Here is a 23,742-nt window from a genome sequence, read left to right as displayed (position 1 = left end):
GAATGGAGGGAGAGAGGGAGGGAAGGAATGAAGGAAGGAAGAAAGGAAGGAAGGAAGGAAGGAAAGAAGGAGGGAGGAAAGGACCCAAAGGAAACCGGTCCTGAGTAATAGAAGATTTAGAAAACTGTATCTGTAACAACAGGGGATCATCCCATTCAAGAAATCTTATTTGCGATTCCCACCAATACCTGCAAGTATGAGTACTTGCTAGTATAAACTGCATCCTACCCTGCCATTTAAGAAATTCTTCACTGTCTTATGCAAATTCAAAATTAAAAGACCTATTTAAATATCATTCTGCTCCATTCTCCTGCTCCTCAATGAAAGAAATGAGTGCATATCTTTAGGTGAAATACATCTATAGGACTTTTGCTTCCTTAATGATATTATCGCCATATTTGTGAAGGGCTTGCTGAGAAGGTATTTGAGATGGGAATAACTGATAAACTTTGTCCCTGTGGCTGAGCTTGGAGTTCTGTATTTCTTTTCTATCATCTATTAGAGGAATCCTAAAATAGGAAACATGTTTGCATTCCAAGATATGTAAGAGATAAAACAGAATCCACATAAAGTTTCAGATGGCATTTTCAATGGTAAAGATCAATCTACCTCAAGTGAACATTGATACTATTTAGAGAAGCCCATGGGTACAGATTCTATTCTTATGTCCTTTGTGTTTGCTTATTCAGAAAGGTTTTTCTAGAAATCCACTTAAGATCTTCATTCTGTGCCTGGTATTTTAAAACATTATAAATATTTCAGCTTAATATGTTTGTGTGTTTGTGTGGGGAAGGGGCAAAATAATTTATCTATAGTTGATTAATATCAAGAAAAATACCTACTATGTCAGCCAGCCAAATACTCATATTAACTTAAAAGTTAGGAATTACAATATTTTAAAGGATGTTTTGTTATGTTGAGATGATTGGGGGTTTTCATTGTTCATTCCCTTAAATATAATGGGTTCCTCTTTGCAGAGGTGAGGGGAGAAGCTGTGAATATAGATAATATTTTGTTATGTATTAATCACTAATAGTATTTGAACATAGCTTTATGTGACAAGAAATTGTCTAACAGAAACTTTGTTACTACAGAACACAGGCTAACCTTAGAATCTCTACAGGGAAGTTAAAAATCTTTGTAAAGAATGTTTTGATCTCATTCACCCTGGTCTTTTTTGGGATCCATTCAAAGTGTATTTTGGTTTCATTAATAGGTTTTGGTTGGTGGCAGAGCCAAGATGGCAGCATAGAAGCAGGAAAACTCTCTGCACTACCCTGATAACCACCTCAAATACCTATAAAAATGAATCTAAACAAACTTTAGAGCTACAGAACCCACAAAGTGACAGAGAGAAACAAATCTCTCCCTGATGACAACCTGGCAGGTGGACAGGAAGGGTTCATTGCAGCATGCTAGGAGCAGAATCCAGCCCCTATTGAGCCTGAGGTTTTAGCAAAAGGGCAGCCTGACAAGCTGCCCAGCTGGAGGGACTAAAGGAGAGTAGATCACCAGCAGCTGTGGTGCTTTCCAGAATTATCAACCCATACATGACAAAGAAAAAGTGAGAGGTCACTGTAGACTTTGGGAACAGAGAGTCTGGGAGTACAGTCTGGCCTCTGCCCCTGGAGAGAGAAGTGACTGAAGTGCTGTGGCCACTGCTGCATGGCTGCTTCAGAACTCCTGGCCTGCAGATTGTAGGGGGACCAAGCAACCATTCTGAGGGATAATTGCTCTTGTTTAACCTGCTTGGATCTGGACTGCTGTCTAGGGTGGAGGTACTCTGGTGTGCGATCAGGTGCTGGTGCTGGTGGAGGCTTCAAAGAGGGCACCCAAATAATAACTAAGGGAAGCTGCAAAAAGCCCAGGAATTTGGGACAAAGCTCTCCTCTCTGGAAGCAGAGGTCTACTGTGGCAAAAAGCTCAAAAGTCAAGTTATTGAGTGGCAACATGAGCAAGCAAAGGAAGCAAAGCAAGCACAGCAATCTGACTTTAAACTCCCATTTTGGGAATAAAAAGGAGCAAAGCATGGAATGGGAGGAAAACAACAAAATCTGAACTCCTGCACCAAAAGCTTCCAAGAAAAATATGAACTGCTTTCAGGCCATAGAGGAGTTTAAGAAGAATTTTGCAAACCAAATAAGAGAAGTGGAGGAAAAATTGGGAAGAGAAGTGAGAATGATGCAAGAAAATTATGAAAAGAACATTAACAACTTGACTGAAGAAAATTATACCTTAAAAAATAGATTAAGTCAAATGGCAAAAGAGGCTCAAAAAGCCAATGAAGAGAAGAATGCCTTAAAAAGCTGAATTTGCCAAATGGAAAAATAATCTCAAAAGCTCACTGAAGAGAATAATTTCTTCAGAATTAGATTGCAGCAAATGGAAGCTAGTGACTTTATGAGAAATCAAGATACTATTAAACAGACACAAAAAATGCAAAAACACAAGGGAACTTGATGTATCTCATTGGAAAACCACTGACCTGGAAAATAGATCCAGGAGAGATAATTTAAAAATTATCCACGATGAAAAAAAGAACCTAGAAATCATCCCTCAAGAAATTCTCAAGGAAAATTGCCTTGATGTTTTAGAACCAGAAGGCAAAATCAAGGTTGAAAGAATCCACTGATCACCTCTTGAAAAAGATCCCCAAAAGAAAACGCCTAGGAATATTATAGCCATATTCTGGAGTTACCCGATCAAGTAGATAATATAACAAGCAGCCAAGAAGAAACAATTTTAATATTGTGGAAACACAATCAGGATAACACAGGATCTGACAGCTTCTTCATTAAGGGATTGAAGGGCTTGGGATATGATATACTGGAGGTCAAAGGAGTTTGGGATTAAAATGAAGAATCACCTACCCAACTAAACTGAGTATAATGTTTCAGGGGAAAACATGGTAATTCAATGAAATAGATTACTTTCAAGCATTTTTGATGAAAAAATCAGAGCTGAATAGAAAAATTGACATTCAGATACAAGAAGCAAGGGAAGCATGAGGAGGTCAACAAGGCAAAGAAATCATAAGAAACTTATCAGAATTGAACTATTTATATTCCTACATGGAAAATGATAATTGTAATTTATGAAACTTTTCTCAATATGAGAATAGTTGAAAGGAATATATATATGTATATATATACACACATATTTATATAGATACATATGTATGTGTTTATAGGAGGTTATATGGGTGTATGAGAACATATATGAGTACATATGTGCATATCTGAGTATATATGTGTAGAGGTATAAACAAACAGAGGGCAAAGGAACAATTGAATAGGAAGAGATGATATGTACAAAGTGAAATTGAGAGGTGAGAGGGGAATATAGTGAGAGAAGAGATTGACAGACAGAATGGGGTATATTATCTCATATAGAAGAGGTAAAGGAAAAATGTTACAATGGAGGGGAAAGACAGGAAGGCAAAAGCAAATGCACAAAACTTGCTCTCATTGAATTTGGCTTAGGGAGGGAATGACATACACACTAAATAGGGTATCTCACCCTGCAGGAGAGTAGGGGGGAAGAGGATGAGAGGGGTGATGATACAGGTGAAGGCAGGTTGGGGGGAAGGGAAGTTAGAAGCACACACTTTTGAAAAGGGACAGGGTCAAAGTAGAGAAAAGAACAAGTGGGGCGTGGGATAGGAGGGAAGGAAATATAGTAAGACTTTCATAATATATCCACTATGGAAATGTTTTGCATAGCTACACGTGTACAAACTATATTGAATTGTCCATCTTCCCAGTAAGCATGGTTGATGAGAAAAGAAGGGAAAGAATCTGAAATTCAAAGTTTTAAAATCAAATTATATATATATATATACACACACACAGAATTTTTTTACATGCAACTGGGAAATGAGATACACAGGCACTGGGGTATAGAGATCCATCTTGCCCTACTGGAAAGTCAGAGGGGAAATGGGGCAGGATATAGGAGAGAACACATTGGAGGAGGGGATATTCAGTGGGATTGCTGTTTTGGGGTGGTGGGTAGAGGAAATACAGGGAGAAATTTTGTAACTCAAAATCTTGTGGAAATGAATGACGTGAACTAAAAACAAACATAAAATTTAATTTAAAAAACTTAAAAATAGGTTGTGTTTTGGCTTTGTTCACATTTTATTGAATAATAATAATTCTTCCCTGTTGCTATATATCTCAATGTATATGAATGTATGTGTGTGTATGTATATATATACATACATATATGTGTGTGTGTATATGTGTGTATGTGTATATATATATATGTGTGTGTGTGTGTGTGTATGTGTATATATATATATATCTTAACAGAAAGCTTTCCTTCTCTGGAAACTGCCTAATTGCCCTATAAACTGGGCAACCAGCTTCATGCTGCAGTTTGAACTCTATATAACATGACTCTTATAAAGACTTGGAAACTACACCTTTTTCTGCTTCTCTCCACTGAAACAATGATAAAATTCTTTCTAAATTATTCACAGTTTTTTTTTCCCTCAACCAACATAGAATATTTCATATAATGTTGAACTTGCTTGATGTATTTTGCTAAGATACTTATATTTTCTCTCCCTTTTAAAATTTTATAAGGCATGTACTCTGGGTGGAGGTGGAAGTAGAATATACTGGGAAATTAAGATGATATTTTAAAAATAAATATTAAAAAATACATTGCCTGAAAAAGTGAACACAGCTTTAATAATCTATTTATTGTAAATAATAGCAAGCTTCCTAATAAGGAATCTTTGTAATCTCTAGGAGAAAACTACATAGGAATGTGAAATCTTTCATTTGATTACCATTTTAACCTGTGTTTTATGGAAATTAGTGGTTTTTTTCATGTCTTTTAAATGAATAAAGTGGTGGGTGTGTTGTTTTTGTAACTCTCCCTGAAATGTTGTGATGAGCTTTCTTTGTTTATCCAAAAATGAAAGAAAGCATTCATCATTAATGAAGTCAAAAGTATTAGATGCTGGGGCAGCCAGGTGACTCAGCAAGTAAGAGCACTGGCTCCAGTGTTGGGATAACCTGGGTATCGAATCTGGGCTCAGATACTTAGCACCACACCCAGAAATAATAACTGGCCATGTAACCTTGAGCAAGTTACTTAACACCGGTTGCTTTAAAAAAAAATGTATTTTATGCTGTACTGCTAATGATTTTTTTTTTGGTTAAGATACAAAAATTCATTTGAATTTATTTCACTGAAGTTAATAAACTATCAGGAAATGAAAATATGAGGTATTTTCAATATTGTCTATGAAATTCTTTTATATCAGAAAATTACTAAATAAAAGCAACAAAATGACAATGACTCAATAAACTTCCGGAATATAATCAGTTTTTTCATGAAAGCAAAAATAACTCTAAAACTATGAAATGAGAACTTGATTAGGAAGTATGGGAAATAACATGTGCTGGAGGAAAATTGGCAAGAAGCAGCAATCATATGCAAAAGGCAAAAAGGGGTTCCCAGAGGATTAGGTATGTGGCCTTATCAGTGCAAGTAACTCCTCCAAGGAGGCAGATCCCAATTTTTGTGATATTGTTGGCAAGAGTTCATACTGTAAGACATCCTTTCCAAAGGTAAAGTAGGGGGAGGGCAGCTAGGTTGCATGTTTGATAGAGCTAGGAACAGAATCAGGAAGATTCTGCTGCTTGAGTTCCAATCTAGCCTCAGACACTTACTAGCTGTGTGACCCTAGGCAAGTCACTTAACTCTCCTTGCTTTAGTTACTCATCTATGAAATAAGCTGGAAAAAGTAATGGCAAACCACTCTAGTATCTTTTCCAAGAAAACTCCATGTGAGTTCAAGAACAGCCAGAAAAGATGGAAAAAATCAAACAAAAAGACTGAACAACAACAAAACAATGGGAATACAAAACCTAATTATCTATTCGTTCCTTCTTTTTTAAAATTTACTTTTAATTTTCAGCATCCATTTCCACAAGAATTTGAGTTGCAAATTTTGTCCTCATCTTTCCCCTACCCCCACCCCAAGACAGAGAGCCTACTGAATACCACTTGCCTCAATCTGCTTTCACTTATATACTCCCCATACCCCCTTTAACTTTCTAGTAGGACAAAATGGATTTCTATATCCCCATTCTTGTATATCTTTTTTACATTTCCATGTAAAAATTTTTTTTTAACATTTGTGATTAAAACTTTGATTTCCAGATTCTTTCCCTTCTTCCCTCCTTACCAAATCACACTGGGAAGATAAGCAATTCAATATAGGTTGTACATGTGTACTTACACAAAACATTTCCATAGTAGTTATATTGTAAAAAAACTAACTATATTTTAAAACCTCTATCCTATCCTGCCCCCCACTTATTCTATTTTTTACTTTGACCCTGTCCATTTTTGAAAAGTATGTGCTTCTGACTACCCTTTCCCCCAATCTGCCCTCCCCTATATCATCACCCTTCTTATCCCCTTCCACCCTAATTTCCTGTGGGGAAAGATACACAAATGAGTGTGTATGTTATTCCCTCCTTAAGCCAAATTCCATGAGATTAAGTTTGACCCATTCCCTTTCACCTTCCTGTTCTTCCCCTCAATTGTAACAGTTTTCTCTTGCCTCTTTCATATAAGATAATTTACCCTATTCTATATTTCCCTTTCTCCTTCTCTAATTATATTCCTCCATCACCTCTTTATTTTATTTTTTTAGATATTTTTAAAATGATCTCTCCTGATTCTGTTTCCCAGGTCAGTTGTTTTTCCAATGAGATATTTCACATTGATTTCTTTTTTTTTTTCATCTGTTTGGATCTGTTTTATAGTATTTTTATTTCCCATTAAGTCATTAGCTTCCATTTGCTCCAATCTAATTTTGAAGGAATTATTCTCTTCAGTGAGTTTTTGAAATTCCTTTTCCACCTGGGCAATTCAGTTTTTTAAGGCATTCTTCTCCTCATTGGCTTTCTGGGCCTCTTTAGATATTTGATTTAGTCTATTTTTTAAGGTGTTATTTTCTTCAGTATTTTTGGAGTCTCCTTTAGCAAGCTGTTGACTTTCTTTCCATGATTTTCTTGCATCATTATCATTTCTCTTCCCAATTTTTCTTCCACTTCTCTTACTTGATTTTCAAAATCCTTCTTGAAGTCCTCTATGTCCTGTAACCAGTTAATATTTTTTTCTTGGAAGCTTTTGATGCAGGAGTTCTGATTTCATTGTCTTTCTCCTGTTCCATGCTTTGATCTTTTTTGTCCCCAAAAAAGAATTCTATGGCCTGACTGTTCTTCATTTGCTTGCTCATCTTGGCAGTCCATTACTTGATTTTTTGCTCTTTGCCATGGCAGAACTCTGCTTCCAGAGTGGGGAGATCTGTGTACCAAATTGCTGGGGTTTTGCAAATATTGTCAGAGGTCTGAGGAGGGTGCCCTCTCTTCAGCCACCACAAGCTTTGGCACACTCATGTTTCTCACCCCAGGACCACTGCCCAAGACTATGACCCAGATCCAAGCAGGTCAAAGCTGCTCTGAAAGGACACTTTGTCCCCCTAAGAGCTGCGGGCCAAGTGCTCTGGAGGAAGCCACTGGGCAGTAGCTGCTGCTGCTAAGCCTCTGCCAGCTCTCACCCTGGGGGCTGGGGTCAAACCATGCTTTTCCATAATGTGGTTCCAAAAGATTTCCCCACTGACCTTTTACATTCCCTTTGGCATTTATTGGTTGAGAAGTCTGGAAACTGCCACAGCTACTGGTGATTCACTCACCCAAAATCTGCTCTGGCCAGTCTTTGACACTGGTCTGGCCTGCCCCAGGGCTGGGCTTGTGGTTCATGCAGAACTTCACTGAGATTTGATCCTTCCTTTGAACCTTCTTTATTTCTCAAAGATAGAGATTTCTTTAGGCAGTAATACTTGTTGTATTTGTCCTTCTTTCTCAAAGAGGACCATGGTATCAGGAGGATGATGACATGACTTGTGATTGACTTTGAGTTGAGTGAGGGAGGATTGTGCAAGGTCACCAGTCTTACTTTCTCCTCCAGAGCCACCTGGGTCAAGTGGCAGGATATTCATCACAATGACTGGAGATGGTTCAGGATGTAGTGGCAGGCTCTGGCCCTTTTAGTTTGAAGTATTTTTACATTCTTACTTTGAGTGAGATAAATCTCATTCAGTGAATAGGCATCTTTAAGTAGTTACTCACCAAGCCTAATTTTGTGGAAGAAGGAGGCTGGAACAAAACTCTTGGCCCAGCCATGAAAATTTACTTATTTCCATAGGTTTTTGAATGGAGCTACTTAAACTATTTCTGTAACCTGATTAGTTTTGGTTTCTTGATTTGTGAATCTTCATAGTGACCAAAAGATCCTGATCTTTTTACCTGTTTCTTACTTTAGAAAAATCTTCATTCTCATTAGCAAGGCAATGATAAAGGTAGAATAAAACAAGAATGAAGTCAGTGAGACAACTTCACTTATTAACTCTGACACTTGTAAGTTGTGTGACCAGAATCAAGTTACTTTAGTACTCTACCTCAATTTATTCATTTATATAATGGAAAATAGAAATATTGGTATTACCTACATCATATAATTCTTGAAAGGGTAATACTGTGTAAAGCTCAAGGAAGTATAAAAATGAAAATTGTTGGGAAGTTGTCATTATTCAAAAGATAAAAGAACTTTCTTTTCCACACTTGGTTTTGACAAATAAGTAGGATATTATTGAACATGAAGGGGCAAAAGCTTGGAAGGAAAGGACTATTTCATTCTAGACTATTTTGTAATAATAGAGAAAAGGAATAAGGATTTTGTGATAAATAATTAACATAGTCCAACAAGGTACTCTAAATTTTGGAGAACGGGATTTCAAAGAGATCAGAAAAGGGATAAATAGGATCCTATGACATGAACTCTACAAAATTTGTCCAAGAAAAGTGGGATTATAAGCAAATTCTTATGATACAGATCATGCTGGTGAGAAAACAGATGAAGCTATAGAAAGAGCTAAAAATGAATATTTAAATGAATATTTTAAAATGAATCCCTTAATCAAGAGTAAAAAAATCTCCATAAATAACTCCTTTCTTGGTCTACATAGATATGGTAAAAGCCTCCCATAGAAGCCATATAAGCATTTAAGGTAACAGTGCCTATATTGGGGACAAGACAACTTTTATTGCACTCCACAGACAATAGAAAAAAAAAATCAAAGAACTCATAGAAGCACAGAAATAACCCAGAAAATACATTGACAATAGACCTCAAATAGCTCACACAAATCTTTTCACTCTCCAATAAATCATGTTTTCCCCCATGGTCTTCCAGTTCTCCAGACTCATTATATATGCCAGTTTTGTTTTGGGTCCCCTCATATGAGAAACAAATTTGAAGCTTTAAGACAGACAGAACACTAAAATTCAAGTGCTTCTTTTCACCCCTGAAATAAATACAGATATCCAGATTCATAATTTTATCCTGAGGGCTTGTAATCACCTGGAAGGGAAACAAACTTGCTGCTAGTTAAGAAGCAGGCCAACATTCCAATGAGTCCCCTTTCACTCTAGAAATGCATGTATGTAGTCTCTCTCTCTCTCTCTCTCTCTCTCTCTCTCTCTCTCTCTGTTTCTCTCTCTCTCTCTCTGCCCTCCTCCTAAAAGCTTAGACTTCTCTAAAAAGCAATTGTAATTTGAAGCTCTAAAAAGGCAACCTCATGTCCATTTTACCCTTATTATCTGGGTTCATCCCACCCTCAATTATTGCTTTAATCTCCAGCTTCGTAGCTGAGCAAAGGTTAAGGAGCCCTCAACATTCCTCCAAAAACTTGAAATCAGGATTTCTAGGCCTACATGATTTCTCTTTCCATAACTGCCACATAATTAAGAGTTTATTTTATACCATTTGGCTGCTTGGGCCAAGCATATGTGACTTCCTTGTGCTTCTTTTGTAAGACAGTCATTAATGTCCCCTGGGATGTGTATTTTAAAGTGTTAAGAGAGTTGTCTGGTTCACTGACAGATGAAATAACTGACTCAGTTAATATGTGGCTTAGACAGGACTTCCTTATTACAAGGTCAGTCCTTTAGCTGTCACACCACACTTCCTCTGCTTTCTACATGTTTATTTTATGCCCCTTGAAAGCAGGAGCCAAATTAACTTCAGCACAATATATTTATCCATCTCACTCTTTTATTTTTTAGTATAAAATTTTTTGACAGGGTAATACTATGTAAACAGGTTAAATGACCAATTCTTTCAGTAGCAAATCTGGATATATTCCTTTAAGGGCAAACCCTTCAGGGTGGTATGAATTCAGGGCAATTCCTTCACATTAGGCTTAAGCAACATAGTATGAATCTATATTCTAGAATCCAAGCAAAAATGTCAGAAAGGGTTCCCATGACCTTTCTTAAATGCCAAATAAAGTCATTTTCCCTCTTTTTATAGCCCTCTCTTATCTGTAATTCAGGGAGTGCTTAAGGGTCCCTTGCCTGAGGGTAAGATTTTTCTCTCTCTCTGCAAATCCCATCTCTCATTAACCAATATGTCATGGTTTTAGTCTTGGACTCATTTCCAATCAATGTTTCTAAAATCCTAATTCTTTATGCTTTTTGCATTTTTATTGTCCTTTTGGTTATATTCAGAAAGACTATTCCATAAATTGTATATATTATTAGGAGCTATTATTTTATTAACATTTTATGCGTATGCCTTCATAGTATTATAAGTAAATCAAAATTTGGAAAACATTATAAAGAGTACTAGATTTGGGGTCAGAGGACTCAAATTCAAATATGACCACTCTTTCCTTTCGATGGAAATTTGAATAAATCATATAGCATCTCTCTGCTTCAGTTTCTACATATATAAAAAGAGGGCATTGAAATAGATAACCTCTAAGATTTATTCCAGCTCTATATGCTATGTTTTATAATCCTAAAACTAAAAAACCCTTTGTGTTCTATGGATGTGTACGTCATAAATTTTAATTCTTGATGTATATGTACACACATGCATGCATATATATGTATACATATGTGTGTGCACACATTATATATATTTATATATATATATAATTACTCTAAAGGAAAAAGGAAAAATTGCAAAGAGTAACATAAATTCTTTTAACATCAGTAGAATGATATTGCTCAACCCCATAGAACTAAAATCTGACCAATGAACCTTTTTGAACCTTTAAGTAACAAAATAAGGATTCAAAATGATCTTAGGTAGCCAGAAAAATGGACTAAATTTATTAAAGATAATTTTCAAATCTTAAGTTTTGATAAAAAAAAAAAACAACGAAATTCTGCATTAAACCTCAAATATAAAGGATGGGAAGACTTTGACTAGTCAGTAGTTCAAGTGAAAAATAAAATATAACAGCAGGAACTTAGTGTAAAGGGGAAACCAAAGAAGCAAAAGTAATCTTAGCTGCACTAATTGAAATACTGTGTGTAGAGGTAATAACCCTGTCTTTGGCCCTGTCAGAACACATCTAAATTATTGAATTCAATTCCCTATGGGGAACAGACAAGCTGTAGTGTATCTAGAGAACATTGTTCTGAATAGTAAAGGTAATCAAAACACAGTCATGTGAGAAATTATTCAACTATAAAATGAAAGAACCTTGAGAGTGAGAATTGTTTCAATTCATCAATGTTTTATCCATGCATCTCAGTGCCTAACACATAATAGGTGCTTAATACATGGTAGGTGATCGATATATTAAACTATATAATTTGAGCATAAAGATAATTAGATAATGGAAACATGATAAGGGTTTTAAATTATTTAAGATGTTATCAAATTAATACATAGTAACAATGGCTCAAAGTTGTAGAGGCAAATTTTGTCATAATATGAAGAAGTAATTAAATATTTTCAATTAAAAAAAAACCCTGAATCATCTATTGTAAAGAAATGACTTACTATGTTTAGGATTGTTCAAAAAAGAAGTTAGTTAGTCTGGGTATAACTACAGAAGAAATTTTTGTTTTGGGTGGATGTTTGATTAGGAGACATATTTTGCTATTTTTTTTATTCCTAGTGTTCATCACAGTGCTTGAGACATAGTAAATGTTCAAATATTTCTTGATTGATTGGATGACACTATGGAGTTCATAAGGACAAAAGAATTTAGAGGTTTGTATGATTAAATAGTCATAACACATTGGTTCCCATTCTAAGTTAATTAAAACATATTCATAACTACTTATGATTTAGAGATGTAATGATATATGCTTACAAAATATACCCACAAAATGTACACATTTTTTCTCTCATTTGGCCTACAAACAAAACAACATATAATTGATCTTTAAGGATATGAAATTTTATATAGTATGTTAAATGGGTAATTACCTCAAAATGCCTTCAATGCTTCTGTTATTAGGCAGTTTTTATTTCATACTAAAGAAATAGGAGGAAAAATACAACTACAAATGGATATGTAATAATAATTTACATTAGTAGGAATTTGATCCCTTTAAAAGAAAAACAAAAACTTTCTTGCCAGAAAGTCATTACCTAAAAGACATTATAAAATTTGAACAAAATATAGGCAACAAATCTATGTTGAAATGTGTACAAATTAGTTAGGAACATGCTCTTCAAAATGATTTTAAGTTAAAAAGTTTAGCTATCTTTTCCACAAGTTCCCATTCCAAAATATAAATCAAGTAAAATAAAAGTTTATGTACCATTTGACCCTTAGTGGGCCTCCTTACATTAAGGAGCAGACAAAACAGTCACTAGAGAGTTCTTCTGTAGAGGCAAAAATGACTTCAATATTTAACTACTGGAAGGGAATACTGTGAAGTAAGCAGTTTGACTTTTGTAATCCCATTCCTCTTCCCAGTGTTGCCTCTCCCCTTTCAAAGCTTGCTGTTGATAGTTATCATCAATTCATTCCCCCATCAATCCTATTCTTTCTTCCTATTTCCCCCCCCCAATAAATCTAAAAATAACAGCAACAACAGATATAATAGCAAACAAAAGAAATCACTCCCCCCGCCCCATCCCCCTTTTCTTGGTCCTTAGCCTTTCTTGACATCCTTACCACATTTTGAGCATCAGAATTCTTAGGAATCTGCGCATGTCTGAATTCTCTCAGCTTCCCTCATTCATTTAACCTAATTGTACTTTTTGTTGTTGTTGTTGGCTCCAATCACTTGTTTTCATGATTTAATCCCTCCTAACTTGATTAAGAGTCATAAATGGTAATTAATGCTAACATGTTAGCATTTTCACAAGAAGTACATATTTCATGTATTGTGTCAATATTATTACTAGGTGCAAAATTGAATACAAGGAACACAATAATCTCTTTATTTTGTTGTTTGTTTTCCTTTTGGAAATTGTCTAGCTTTTTAAATTACTTCAAGTATATCTATGAAACCAGGGCCCCCTCTTTTTACATAAGATATTGTTATGGTAATGCTGAAGGATTGTGAATCAAGGAATGCCACAGTCTCCAAAGACGTGTTTGATATAGGCATTCAAATTTAACTGTAGTATATAAAAGTGAAACAAATGCCTATGGCAAAAGAAACATATAAATATGCATATGGGTGCATATGCAGCAATGTAGTATGTGTAATGGCTAGAAATATGGACTCAAAATCAGGAAGAGTCAGATTCAAGTCCTGCCTCAGAGACCTACTGCTTTTGTGAGCTTGAACAAGTAATTTAACCTCTTAATTATAAGAAAACTTTCAAAAACTTTAAGTTATAGGTAAAGCATCCATATGCACTGGTAGAGAAAGTTCCTCACCAATACAATTATGTAGAGTAGGGTGGGGGTGTTGTGTATATAAATAGATACACACCCATAACTTTTTTTTAAAAACAGACTTGTTATTGTGCTGTCCATATATTACATATGTATCTACACCTAGTAGGAGGATAGGTATACATTATAGATATGGAAAACTTAAAACAACTCCTTCAATAAGTTTGAATGATAATAATAGAAACTTTAAAATGTTATTCTTAAAACTGATATATATATATGAACATTATTGAGAGTGCTTCATAATTCCCTTTGATATAATTTTGGAATGCTTTCCAGCTCTTTGAAGCAAAAGAATATTATTTGGGAACAAAATTTATGTTAATTTAAAAATACAATTAAGAATGTAAAGATGAGAAATAAATTCCAATTAAATTATATTATAAGACTAAGTTTTATAATATTTTAAATATTATGATAAACATAGCTTTAGAATATTTGAATGACATCTCAAGGGAAATGAAAACAAGCCAATATTATAACATATCTTCAAAATCCGCTGTCCAAACTGGGAACCGCACCATTTTAGATTAAGTGGAGAAGAATTGCTTGAAACATCTATCATTGATAAAAAAAAAAAAGGCCTTCGTCCACAAGAGCTGTGACTCTTGATGATGACCCATTTTTTTCTAATATTATATAATAGAAATCATCCAAGTGTAATAAAGTTCTTTGGACCCCGAGTGGTGGATGTCAATGAGTATCTTTAGAACAATAAGTGAGGTTTTCAAGTTTCTTTTTCCATAAGAATAAAGTATAAAATTTATCTATGGAAATTTTAAAATATGATTATCATTTGAAAATGGATAAAGTTTCACAGTAGAGTAAAATTTTTTTATACAAAATTTAGTGAAGTATGATGCATAATTTAAATAAAAATAAATACAATTATATTATACTGTGCAAACTTACTCATTTATGTCTAAAATTCCTTAATAGCTGTATGGTAAATTACCAACTAACCTCTGTCATCTGCAATATATAAATAAATGTGTCATCTATAGCAGTTGTGACAAGTCTTGTCAGCTGTGCTCATGATGAGGTGGTGTTCAATCAGATTCATTATTGCTATTAAATTTCTGAAGTAACAGCTAAGTCTTCATAAATCTAAGAATAAAACCATATCCTCTAGTTTCACTGCCACCAAGTACTACCAAATTCTTGTCAAGGGTGGTGAAAATATAGAATATCAGAATTAGCCATTACAATGCAGTGAAATTCATACCTGATTAATAAATAATTAATGTATATATAAGAACAAGAGCCACTTTCCTAAAGATAAGTGGTCAAAAGTTATGAATAGGCATTTTACAAATGAAAAACACCTACTAACAACAATTCTGATAAGTGTTCCTAAACACATCAAAACAAGATAAATTCAGAATAAACAACTCTATTTTTTTATTAGATTAGCAAAAATGACAAAAACAAATAAACAAAGAAAAAACAATTGTTTGAAGTGTGTGGGAAAGCAAGCTCAGTGATTTGCTGTTGCTGGAGTTGTCAGTCAGTTATTCTTTTGAAGGATACACTTGATGCTTGAAGTGAGACCGTGCTTTGTGCTTAAGGCCTGAACCATACCTTTGCTGTTGCATCTGGCTTCTAAACTTCCTCCTTTCTTCCTGCACTGGCCAGAGTCTTTCTATGCTGTGACTGGATCCGAGAACTGTGACTAGGTAGTGGGCAACCAAGCTGCACTTGAAATTATACCCATTCCAGTGCCCCATTGTGGGCCCCAGTGCCCCAGGACAGGTCTAGGACTTCCTTTCATGCTGGTGTGCAGCCCTTCCCTATACCCTGGAATGTTTCCACTACATGGTCTTACTTCAACATTGTCCCTAGTATCTGTAGACATCTTTATCTGCCTTCCAATGTCAACCTAGATTGGCATAACTTATTTTTAAATTTTCTTTATCGTTATTCAGTCTGGTGTATTTAGATTTGTCTGGAGGTGTTGTGGATAGGAGGTCAGCTGCACTCTTTCTTTTTACTCTACCAACTAGGCATCTCCTTCCATAATAACTTTTTAGTGGAGTGATATTTTTTGTTGTTTGCTCATATTTGCAAAAAATTCCTCACTTCAAGATTTACACTAGTGTGTGGCTCTGTAAACTTCTGGAGGGGATATGTAAGCTGGTTCTACTACTTTGTTTCAGAGTATTGATTATTGCATTACTCCAGGATTTCAAGGACAGCTTAAAATGGGCACCTGGAAGTTTTCAGTCATCTCAAAGTGATTTAATTGAGGTTAATGTCTGATTTTTGCCCTATTGGTTTGATCTTTGAAAGTTCTAAATGGGGTTTGGGGTCTACATAACACTCTTGTAAACTTGTACCTGGTTGAAAGTTCCAGTAGACTCCTGCTAGACTCAACCACTATAAACAGTACAGAGTGACAGAACTGTAGGTTCACATCTGGATTAGGATTCCTGTGCCAATTATTTTACTGCAGGCTACAGACAGTGCTGGAAGCAAGAACAGAGACCTCACACCATTTCTGGGGTCACATAAAGTTATTGCTTGTTTTTGCCCTTGCTCCTCACTCCTTACTTTGAGGTACACAACCTCAAACCTTCAAATACTTCTCAACATGGAATGACACATTTAGATGCAATTCCTATCCTCAGCCAGCCCTGGACTGTGCTACGGAACTAGGTTATAAAAATATGCCTCTACTTCCTGTCACTTACCATTTTGGCTCAACTCTTCTAATCTGCTTATTTTAAGCTCAGATTTAATACAAACATTGTACAGCTTTTAAAAATTACCATTATATAGAGGTGGCTAGGTGGAGCAGTGAGTAAATCTCCGGCCTCGGAGTCAGGAGAACCTGAGTTTGTTCCCGGCCTCAGACACTTAACACCCACACAAAAAAACTAGCCATGTAACCTTGGGCAAGTTACTTAACCCCAATTGCCCTCCAAAAAAATTATTATTATAGTTGAACAAAGCAATATGAATACCATAATAAATTTTTAAATCCATAGAATAGGTATTTAATATTTTTGGATCATGGATTGCTGCAGAAGTCTGGTAAAGCTCATGGAGCACTACTCAGAATAACATTTTTAAATACATAAAATAAAATACATAGGATTGCAAAGGAAAATAGTCACATAGAAATCTAGTTAACAAAATATTAATAAAACAAGTTCATAGGCCCATATCCTTTATAATAAAAAAAACTTTCCATATCAACTGTCATAGGATATACACCAATCGTCATGTGTTTTTATGCTGTTTTCATTTTAATACCTTGAAGACATTATAGCTTTTAAATCACAGTATATCAACAAAGGCAACATGCCTTTCATTCAAGTAACTCCTGTTTTTGTTTTTGTTTTCCAGAGAAAGACATGCATATAGCTCGTTGACAGGATTTGAATGGCGACTAATTTATCTTTAAAAATATTTTTTATCTCTACAGTGGAAATGCTTAATGCTTTAAAGGGCATATTAGGATTAATACATTTCATTGCATCACATACATTTTCTTTTTTTAAGTGTATTTAGTAGATCCCCTGCTATAGTCTGACCTCAGAGTAGCCAGACATTTCCCTCAATTGACATAGTACAAAAAAGGAAACAAAAAGAAACAAACAGAAAAACCTATTTTATTATGTACACTGTATAATTAGCAATAGAGATATTTGGTTGTGGTTCCTTTAGCAAAAAATGTAGGTGTGTGTGTGTGTGTAAAATGATAAAGCAGGTCTTTTATTATAATAATATTTTGAAAACATGTTTTTGAAGAAAAATTTATTTAAAAATAAATATTAATTTTGAAACTGCCCTTTACATAGAGGAAATCAAAGACTTAATTTGTGTATTATCCTCTTACAATTGAAGGACAATAGATCATGTCCCTATTTCAGTTGTGTTTTTAAACCTCTAGAAAATATATATTTGCCTAAAGAGACTTATTGCTGACCAGATGAAGCCTCCATTGTTGAGGTTAGAATTACTAAATGATATAGGTATACTTTGCATTTTGGCATTAGGAGTGACAGTTTTTTCTAACTTCACTAGACAACCTTCCCCATTGACAGCCACAGTCCCTACCTTTTCTTCATGCTTAACAGACTTGCCCTCAACACAAAGCATATAATTTCATAATTGAGAAATAATGCCCATGCCTTTAAAAAAATTCAAGGTTTTTCAGTAATTCAAAATGTCCAAATATAAAGTAGGATATGTGAGCATAGTGGACTTGGAAGGAAGAATACTTGCCTTCCCTTTCAGCCTTTGTTACTTAAAAATTCAATGTAATTGAACCTGCAATTTGTAATGTAATTTGACCTATCATGATATTTGAATTCCCTTCCATTACTGGAACTTCCATAAGCTGTCTAAATCACAGATTCTCCCTATAAAATAAATTCATACATTTTTAACACTAATATTCTCCCTTTTATTTTAAAGTTACATTTAACTTTAGATCATAACATATTTGTTTCATACAGTTTTACAAAGCATTTTTCCCTTTGAAGCTCACTTTGGTGCAAATATGCATTGCATGTTTATATAAAAACATGACCTGTGTGTGGAATTGTGTTAGGTTCTATGGGATCAACAAGAGCTCATAAGACACATTCCTCACAAAAAAGAGAAAATCTTCCTAGTTTCCCTGAACCTCATTTTTTTTTCCTGATTGCAGCTGACTGGAAACTATTTCTCACATGATTCTTTGGGATATTTAGGCAAAAAAAGATAAACTACATTTAAGACACTTATTTTCAGTTTTGCTAAGAAAGATAAATTGAGTGAATCTCCATGCCCAATTTGTACTACTAAATAGTTAGAATTCCTTGAATAGAGTTGTCATTCTAATTATTGACCATATAACCTTAAGATTTTATAACCTTCCAGAATTTATTTTCATTAAAGTATAATGATGATAATGTCTTCCTTGATGACTTCACAAAATTATTATGATGGTATCTAGAAGAAAAAGAGCTGAAATGGTAGTTAGCTCTGTCTCTACTACAACAACAATGTTTGATGGGAAATCAATTTATCTTCATTGGGCCTAAATTTCCTGAACTATTGAAAGAGAGGATTAGAATAGTTGACTTCTAAGGTACTGCCTAGTCATAAATTTCTACAATTAATTATAAAAAATATGATAATGTGAGTTTTGAAAACTGTAAAGTACTATACAAATGTAAGGCAACATTATTATTAACATTAATTTATTGGTTGGGGCAAGATGGAAAAGAAGGCATAGAATCCTATCTTCTTGAATGAAATTTATGCATAACTTCCTGATTTGGATTCAACAGCCTAATATCTAACTTTCTAAGAGGTTTTTTCACCATTTCAGTCACTTTAAGTTAATTGTTTTAATGTATTTCCCATTAAAAAAAGATGTGAAAAAAAACTGCTTTGGTAGAGAAATTAAGTTGTTCATTGCAACTAAGTTCTCAGTTAAGAGATATTAGCATATGTATATATGTACATATGTATGCATGTATGTACATACACACTAAGTAATGGAAAATTTGTTTTTCCCCACAACTGAAATCATATTAAGGATGATGTATCTAATAAATTCTTCACCTTCTTTGGTAGGAATAGTCTGATATTGAATGTAGAGTAACTCCTCTTCAACTTAAAGATTCACATTAAAGTAGAGTTCAAATTCATTTGGAAACACAGACAACTCATTTAAATTTATACCAGTGGAATTTTATCGAATTCAGATTTTCCCTGGAATTAGGACAGATAAATAAAGTTTTCTCAATACAACACCAGCCCTGCAGTCAGGAGGATCTGAATTCAAATCTGGCCACAGACACTTAACACTTTTTAGGCATGTGACCTTGGCTAAGTCATTTAACCCCAATTGCCCTGCCTTTCTCCCTCCAAAAAGCAAAACAAACAAAAAAAGAAAATAAATAAAAATAAATTCAACTATAGAGCTGAGTCTTCAGTAACTAAAATCATGTTAGCATAAAACATTATTTTTAATGGATGTCTACAATGTGGATGACCAGCTTATTATGCCTAGTAAAGGAGAAGGTTTCAACGAACAGAAATGTATTTTTTTTTTCGAATCAAGATCAAAGAATATAATGAAGATAGAGGACCGACCTGTTTTGGGATCAACTGAGAAGTATGGCTGTCCTTGCAGAATGCTATACACCACTCGAGCACTGTTCCCATAGGTTGGGTCATCTGCATCTGTAGCTGTCACCTGCAGAACAGAGGTACCTGTGAATTCAAGAAAATATAATTTATTTGACAATCGTATTCAACATGGAATAATTTTTAAAGGAGATATGTTATAATCTCTCTGTGTGTATATAGATACACATATCTCTAGAGAGTCACAATTAATTCTCAGAAACATGCAAATATTGCTCAAAAGTTATTTCTATCAGAATATGTTCCCTTTAAGTATAATCTAATTGCTCTTAAGAAATCTATGAACTCTCTAGAATTAGTCCAGTTATGCAATTCAAGCAATGGAAGAACATTCTAGGCATAACTGTCAAACCCATTAAACTTCAAAAATTAAAAGAAGACCAATAATGGTATTTAGGATGAAAAGAAGAAGAGAGATCTTTCCAAGCACTGTTCATTTTTTTCTCTTGGTATTTGCCATTTGTTTCAAAAATATTCAAACTATTTTAAAGTAATAAACAATAATTACAAATTTAGTTATATTGAGGGACAGATCATAAACTGTCTATATACTGATTTGGGTGGGTATTTCTCTCAGACTAATAAAATGAAATGGCTGTCAGCATTATTCTTCAATATGTTTAAAAATTAGTCCTTCAAAGACAATCACATCTGGCCATTTCTTGTTGTTTTTTATGGTTTTCACTTAGCTGCCAAAAGACTGTGATAAATTCAGCTAAGGAAAACCAGTATAATAAAAACAAAAGTGTAATGCCTAAATTTCAATAAGATTTATTTATTAAACAACATATCTTGCTTTTTTTTTTTTTTGGTGAGGAAGACTTCCTAACAATTAGAGCCATCCAAAGTGGAATGGGTTATCTTCATAAATAATGGGTTTTCCAACACTGGAATGTGAAATCCTGAAAGAATAGAAGACAGATGATCAATTTCCAGGGGTGTTTTTGTAGGGATTCTTGTTCAGGTATAGAATGGATTCAATGACCTTGAGGTCTTTCTATTTCTGAAATTCTATCAGTCTCTCAATTGCCTTATTCTGAAAAACAATTGCTTGGGGATTATATGTATTACACAGTTACAAGTAATACATTCTTTTTTTTTCTTGTGCAGTATGAGATTTCATTAGATTAGGGAACTCCTTGTTGGTGAGGAAACTTTCAACCAATTGGCATCTGTTCTTTAAAAATCACAGAGAATTCAGTTGGGACACTGGGAGGTAAATGATTTCCCAAGGGTCACAGACATAGCATGTGCAAAAAATGGCACTTGGACCAAAGTCTTTCTGATTCTGAGATCACTTCTCAATCTACAATGTCACACTGTTATTGTTTCATTGGTCATAATATTTTGAATAATAAATAAAAATTTCAAATTCTTAAAGTCTGAGATAATGTATCATCTTATATTGAAGAGATCATAGGTAAATTCTTCTCACTCAATTCATCGCTTCGTGAAGATCCTTATTACAAATATATATATATATATATATATATATATATATATATATATGTTGTGGGGGAGGGGAAAATCAGTGCAATTGGGATTAAGTGATTTGCCCACATTAGTGTGTCAAGTGTCTGAGGTCAGATTTGAACTCAGGTCCTCATGACACCAGGGTCAGTACTCTATTCACTGTGCCTCCTAGCTGCCTCTACAAATACTTTTAAAGCAAAAGAAGGGTGGGGACTCTCTGCAAACTAGCATGCAATACTGTTATACTCAAAATTTAATTATCCATAACAGTGTAAAAAAATGAAATGTGGGCAATATAAAATGAGATGAGTTTTAAAAAATAATTTAATTGTCCTCTTGGAATCAATTAAATAAATATTATTTGTCCACACCATTATTCTAAAACTTACAGAGAAAATTTACAAAAGATATATTCATGGAATTTATATAAATTTATAATTTATAATAGGTTGTAACCTAGTTGGGGAATGGGGGGCACTAATGGTAGAAGCATAGTGACAATACTGAATAATATTTAACACATCAATTAAGAGATTTTACAAAGAAACTGTGTTATTTTTGAGGATAGAAAAGTAGAAAATTCAACACCCACTTGGGAAGTGGATGGGGGAAATAGGGAAGAGGAGGAACAGAAAAGTTTCCTGTAATAGATAGCATTTGTTTGTTCCATGCTCTAAAGCCAGAATAAGAATCATAAAGGAAATAGAAAGCAGGGCAAAGATGGGGAGAACCTTCCAAGAAAAAAAAACAGACTTATCAAAGCCATAGAATTAGAAAATAAGGGAGATATGTATGTAAGGACAATGAATGTATGTATGTATATGTATATATGTATATGTATAAAATATGTATGTAAAGACAATGACAACACTTCTTTCCTTCATTCAATTACTTCCTTTGCTTCAAATCTCATCTCCATAATATATATATAGTTATATATTTAGATTTACTACTTATATTTATATAATATATAATAAATAACATAAATATATATTTATACATATTACATGTACAGATATATCTCATACATATCGCCATCTCTGATATCTTTTGAGTGTTGAGCAAGGCATCTATAGCTTCAGAATGAAAAATACAATTATCAATGAGATTTTTTGACCTAGGTCTTCCACCAATGAATAGGTATAGACATTTGTAATAAAGTTTTTGCTGAGAGGCTCAGTCCTGTTGTGAGAATTAAGGATTGTAGGGGCAAGATTTGTAGAGGCTGTAGCATTGGTCTGATGTTTGACTCAAATCAAGTTCTGAGTTGTTGAGTATCAAATTAATTTAGCTTGCTTACAATTATTCATTTAAGGCTAGAGAAATCAAAATGATATATTAACCTTACTTGGACAAACAGAAAGAATACCACATATTTTTACACCTTGATCAGCTCCACATGGGTTAAATTCTAATCTTTATGCATATGATTTCTTCTCCAGCATCATATATCTATATTCAGTTCTAGATTCTCTTCCAAGCATAAGATCACCATCATCAACTGCATTCTTTATAGTTTAAACTACACTTCTAATAGACAGCACAAACTCAATATGTCCAAAACAGTACTCATTATCTTTCCCCAAACCTGCTCCTTCTAAATTTCTGTATTTCACTCAAGGGAACTACTAGCTTTCCCATCACCAAGATTTGATTCTTTAGTATCCTTGATTCCTCATTTCCATCCTACATTTCTAATCAATAGCCAAATCTTCTTATTCCTATCTGAATAATTTTCCTTGGATGTTACTCTTTCTTTCCATTCATAAGCTATCATTATCTTTTGCCTAGAATATTATAATAAACTCCTAATTGATCTCAGGGCTTCAAGAATTTCCTGTCCCTCAAATTCATCTTCCACATAGTTACCAAAGTGATTTTCCCAAGTTTGAACATTTCTCTCTATTATTCAATAAATTCTGATAGTTTCCTATTACCTCTAGGATCCTATATAAACTTCTTTGTTCTTCACTTAAAAGTCTTTACCATCTGTACTCCTCCAAAATTTCTTGGATCCATCCTATATTTCCAGTCTAGATTTCCTAACTTATTATTCATCATTCCTGTCCACACACTCTTTGGTCAATTCAAAGTGGCATTTCTTTTTGTTTTTACTTTTTTATGGTTTTTTTTTTGGAGGGGGGGAGGCAAGGCACCAAGGGTTAAGTGACTTGCCCAAGGTCACATAGCTAGTAAGTGTGTCAAGTGTCTGAGGCAGGATTAGAATTTAGGTCCTTTTGACTACAGGGTCGATGCTCTATTAACTGTGCCACCTAGCCACCCCACAAATGAAGATACCAAGTCTCTCTCTGTCTCTCTGTCTCTCTGTCTCTCTGTCTCTCTGTCTCTCTCTCTCTCTGTCTCTCTCTCTCTCT

General features: G+C 34.3%; 1 protein-coding gene across 2 annotated transcripts in view; it reads right to left on the bottom strand.

Moving 5' to 3' along the window:
• CDH18 (cadherin 18) overlaps nucleotides 1-23,742 on the bottom strand; it is a 1,599,127-nt gene that overhangs the window by 317,945 nt on the left and 1,257,440 nt on the right. For both annotated transcript variants that reach the window (XM_069101403.1, XM_069101404.1), the window contains one exon: nucleotides 19,841-19,960. In XM_069101403.1, the coding sequence (XP_068957504.1) occupies nucleotides 19,841-19,960 (120 nt within the window). The remainder of the gene's footprint in view (nucleotides 1-19,840; nucleotides 19,961-23,742) is intronic.

The sequence above is a fragment of the Petaurus breviceps genome, unplaced genomic scaffold (genome assembly GCF_028583685.1).
Source record: "Petaurus breviceps papuanus isolate PSGF00001 unplaced genomic scaffold, PetGlider_PUasm1.0 47, whole genome shotgun sequence".
In the NCBI taxonomy this organism is placed as follows: domain Eukaryota; kingdom Metazoa; phylum Chordata; class Mammalia; order Diprotodontia; family Petauridae; genus Petaurus; species Petaurus breviceps.
The sequence above is the reverse complement of the archived record's forward strand: the minus strand, read 5'-3'. Positions and strand labels throughout refer to the sequence as shown.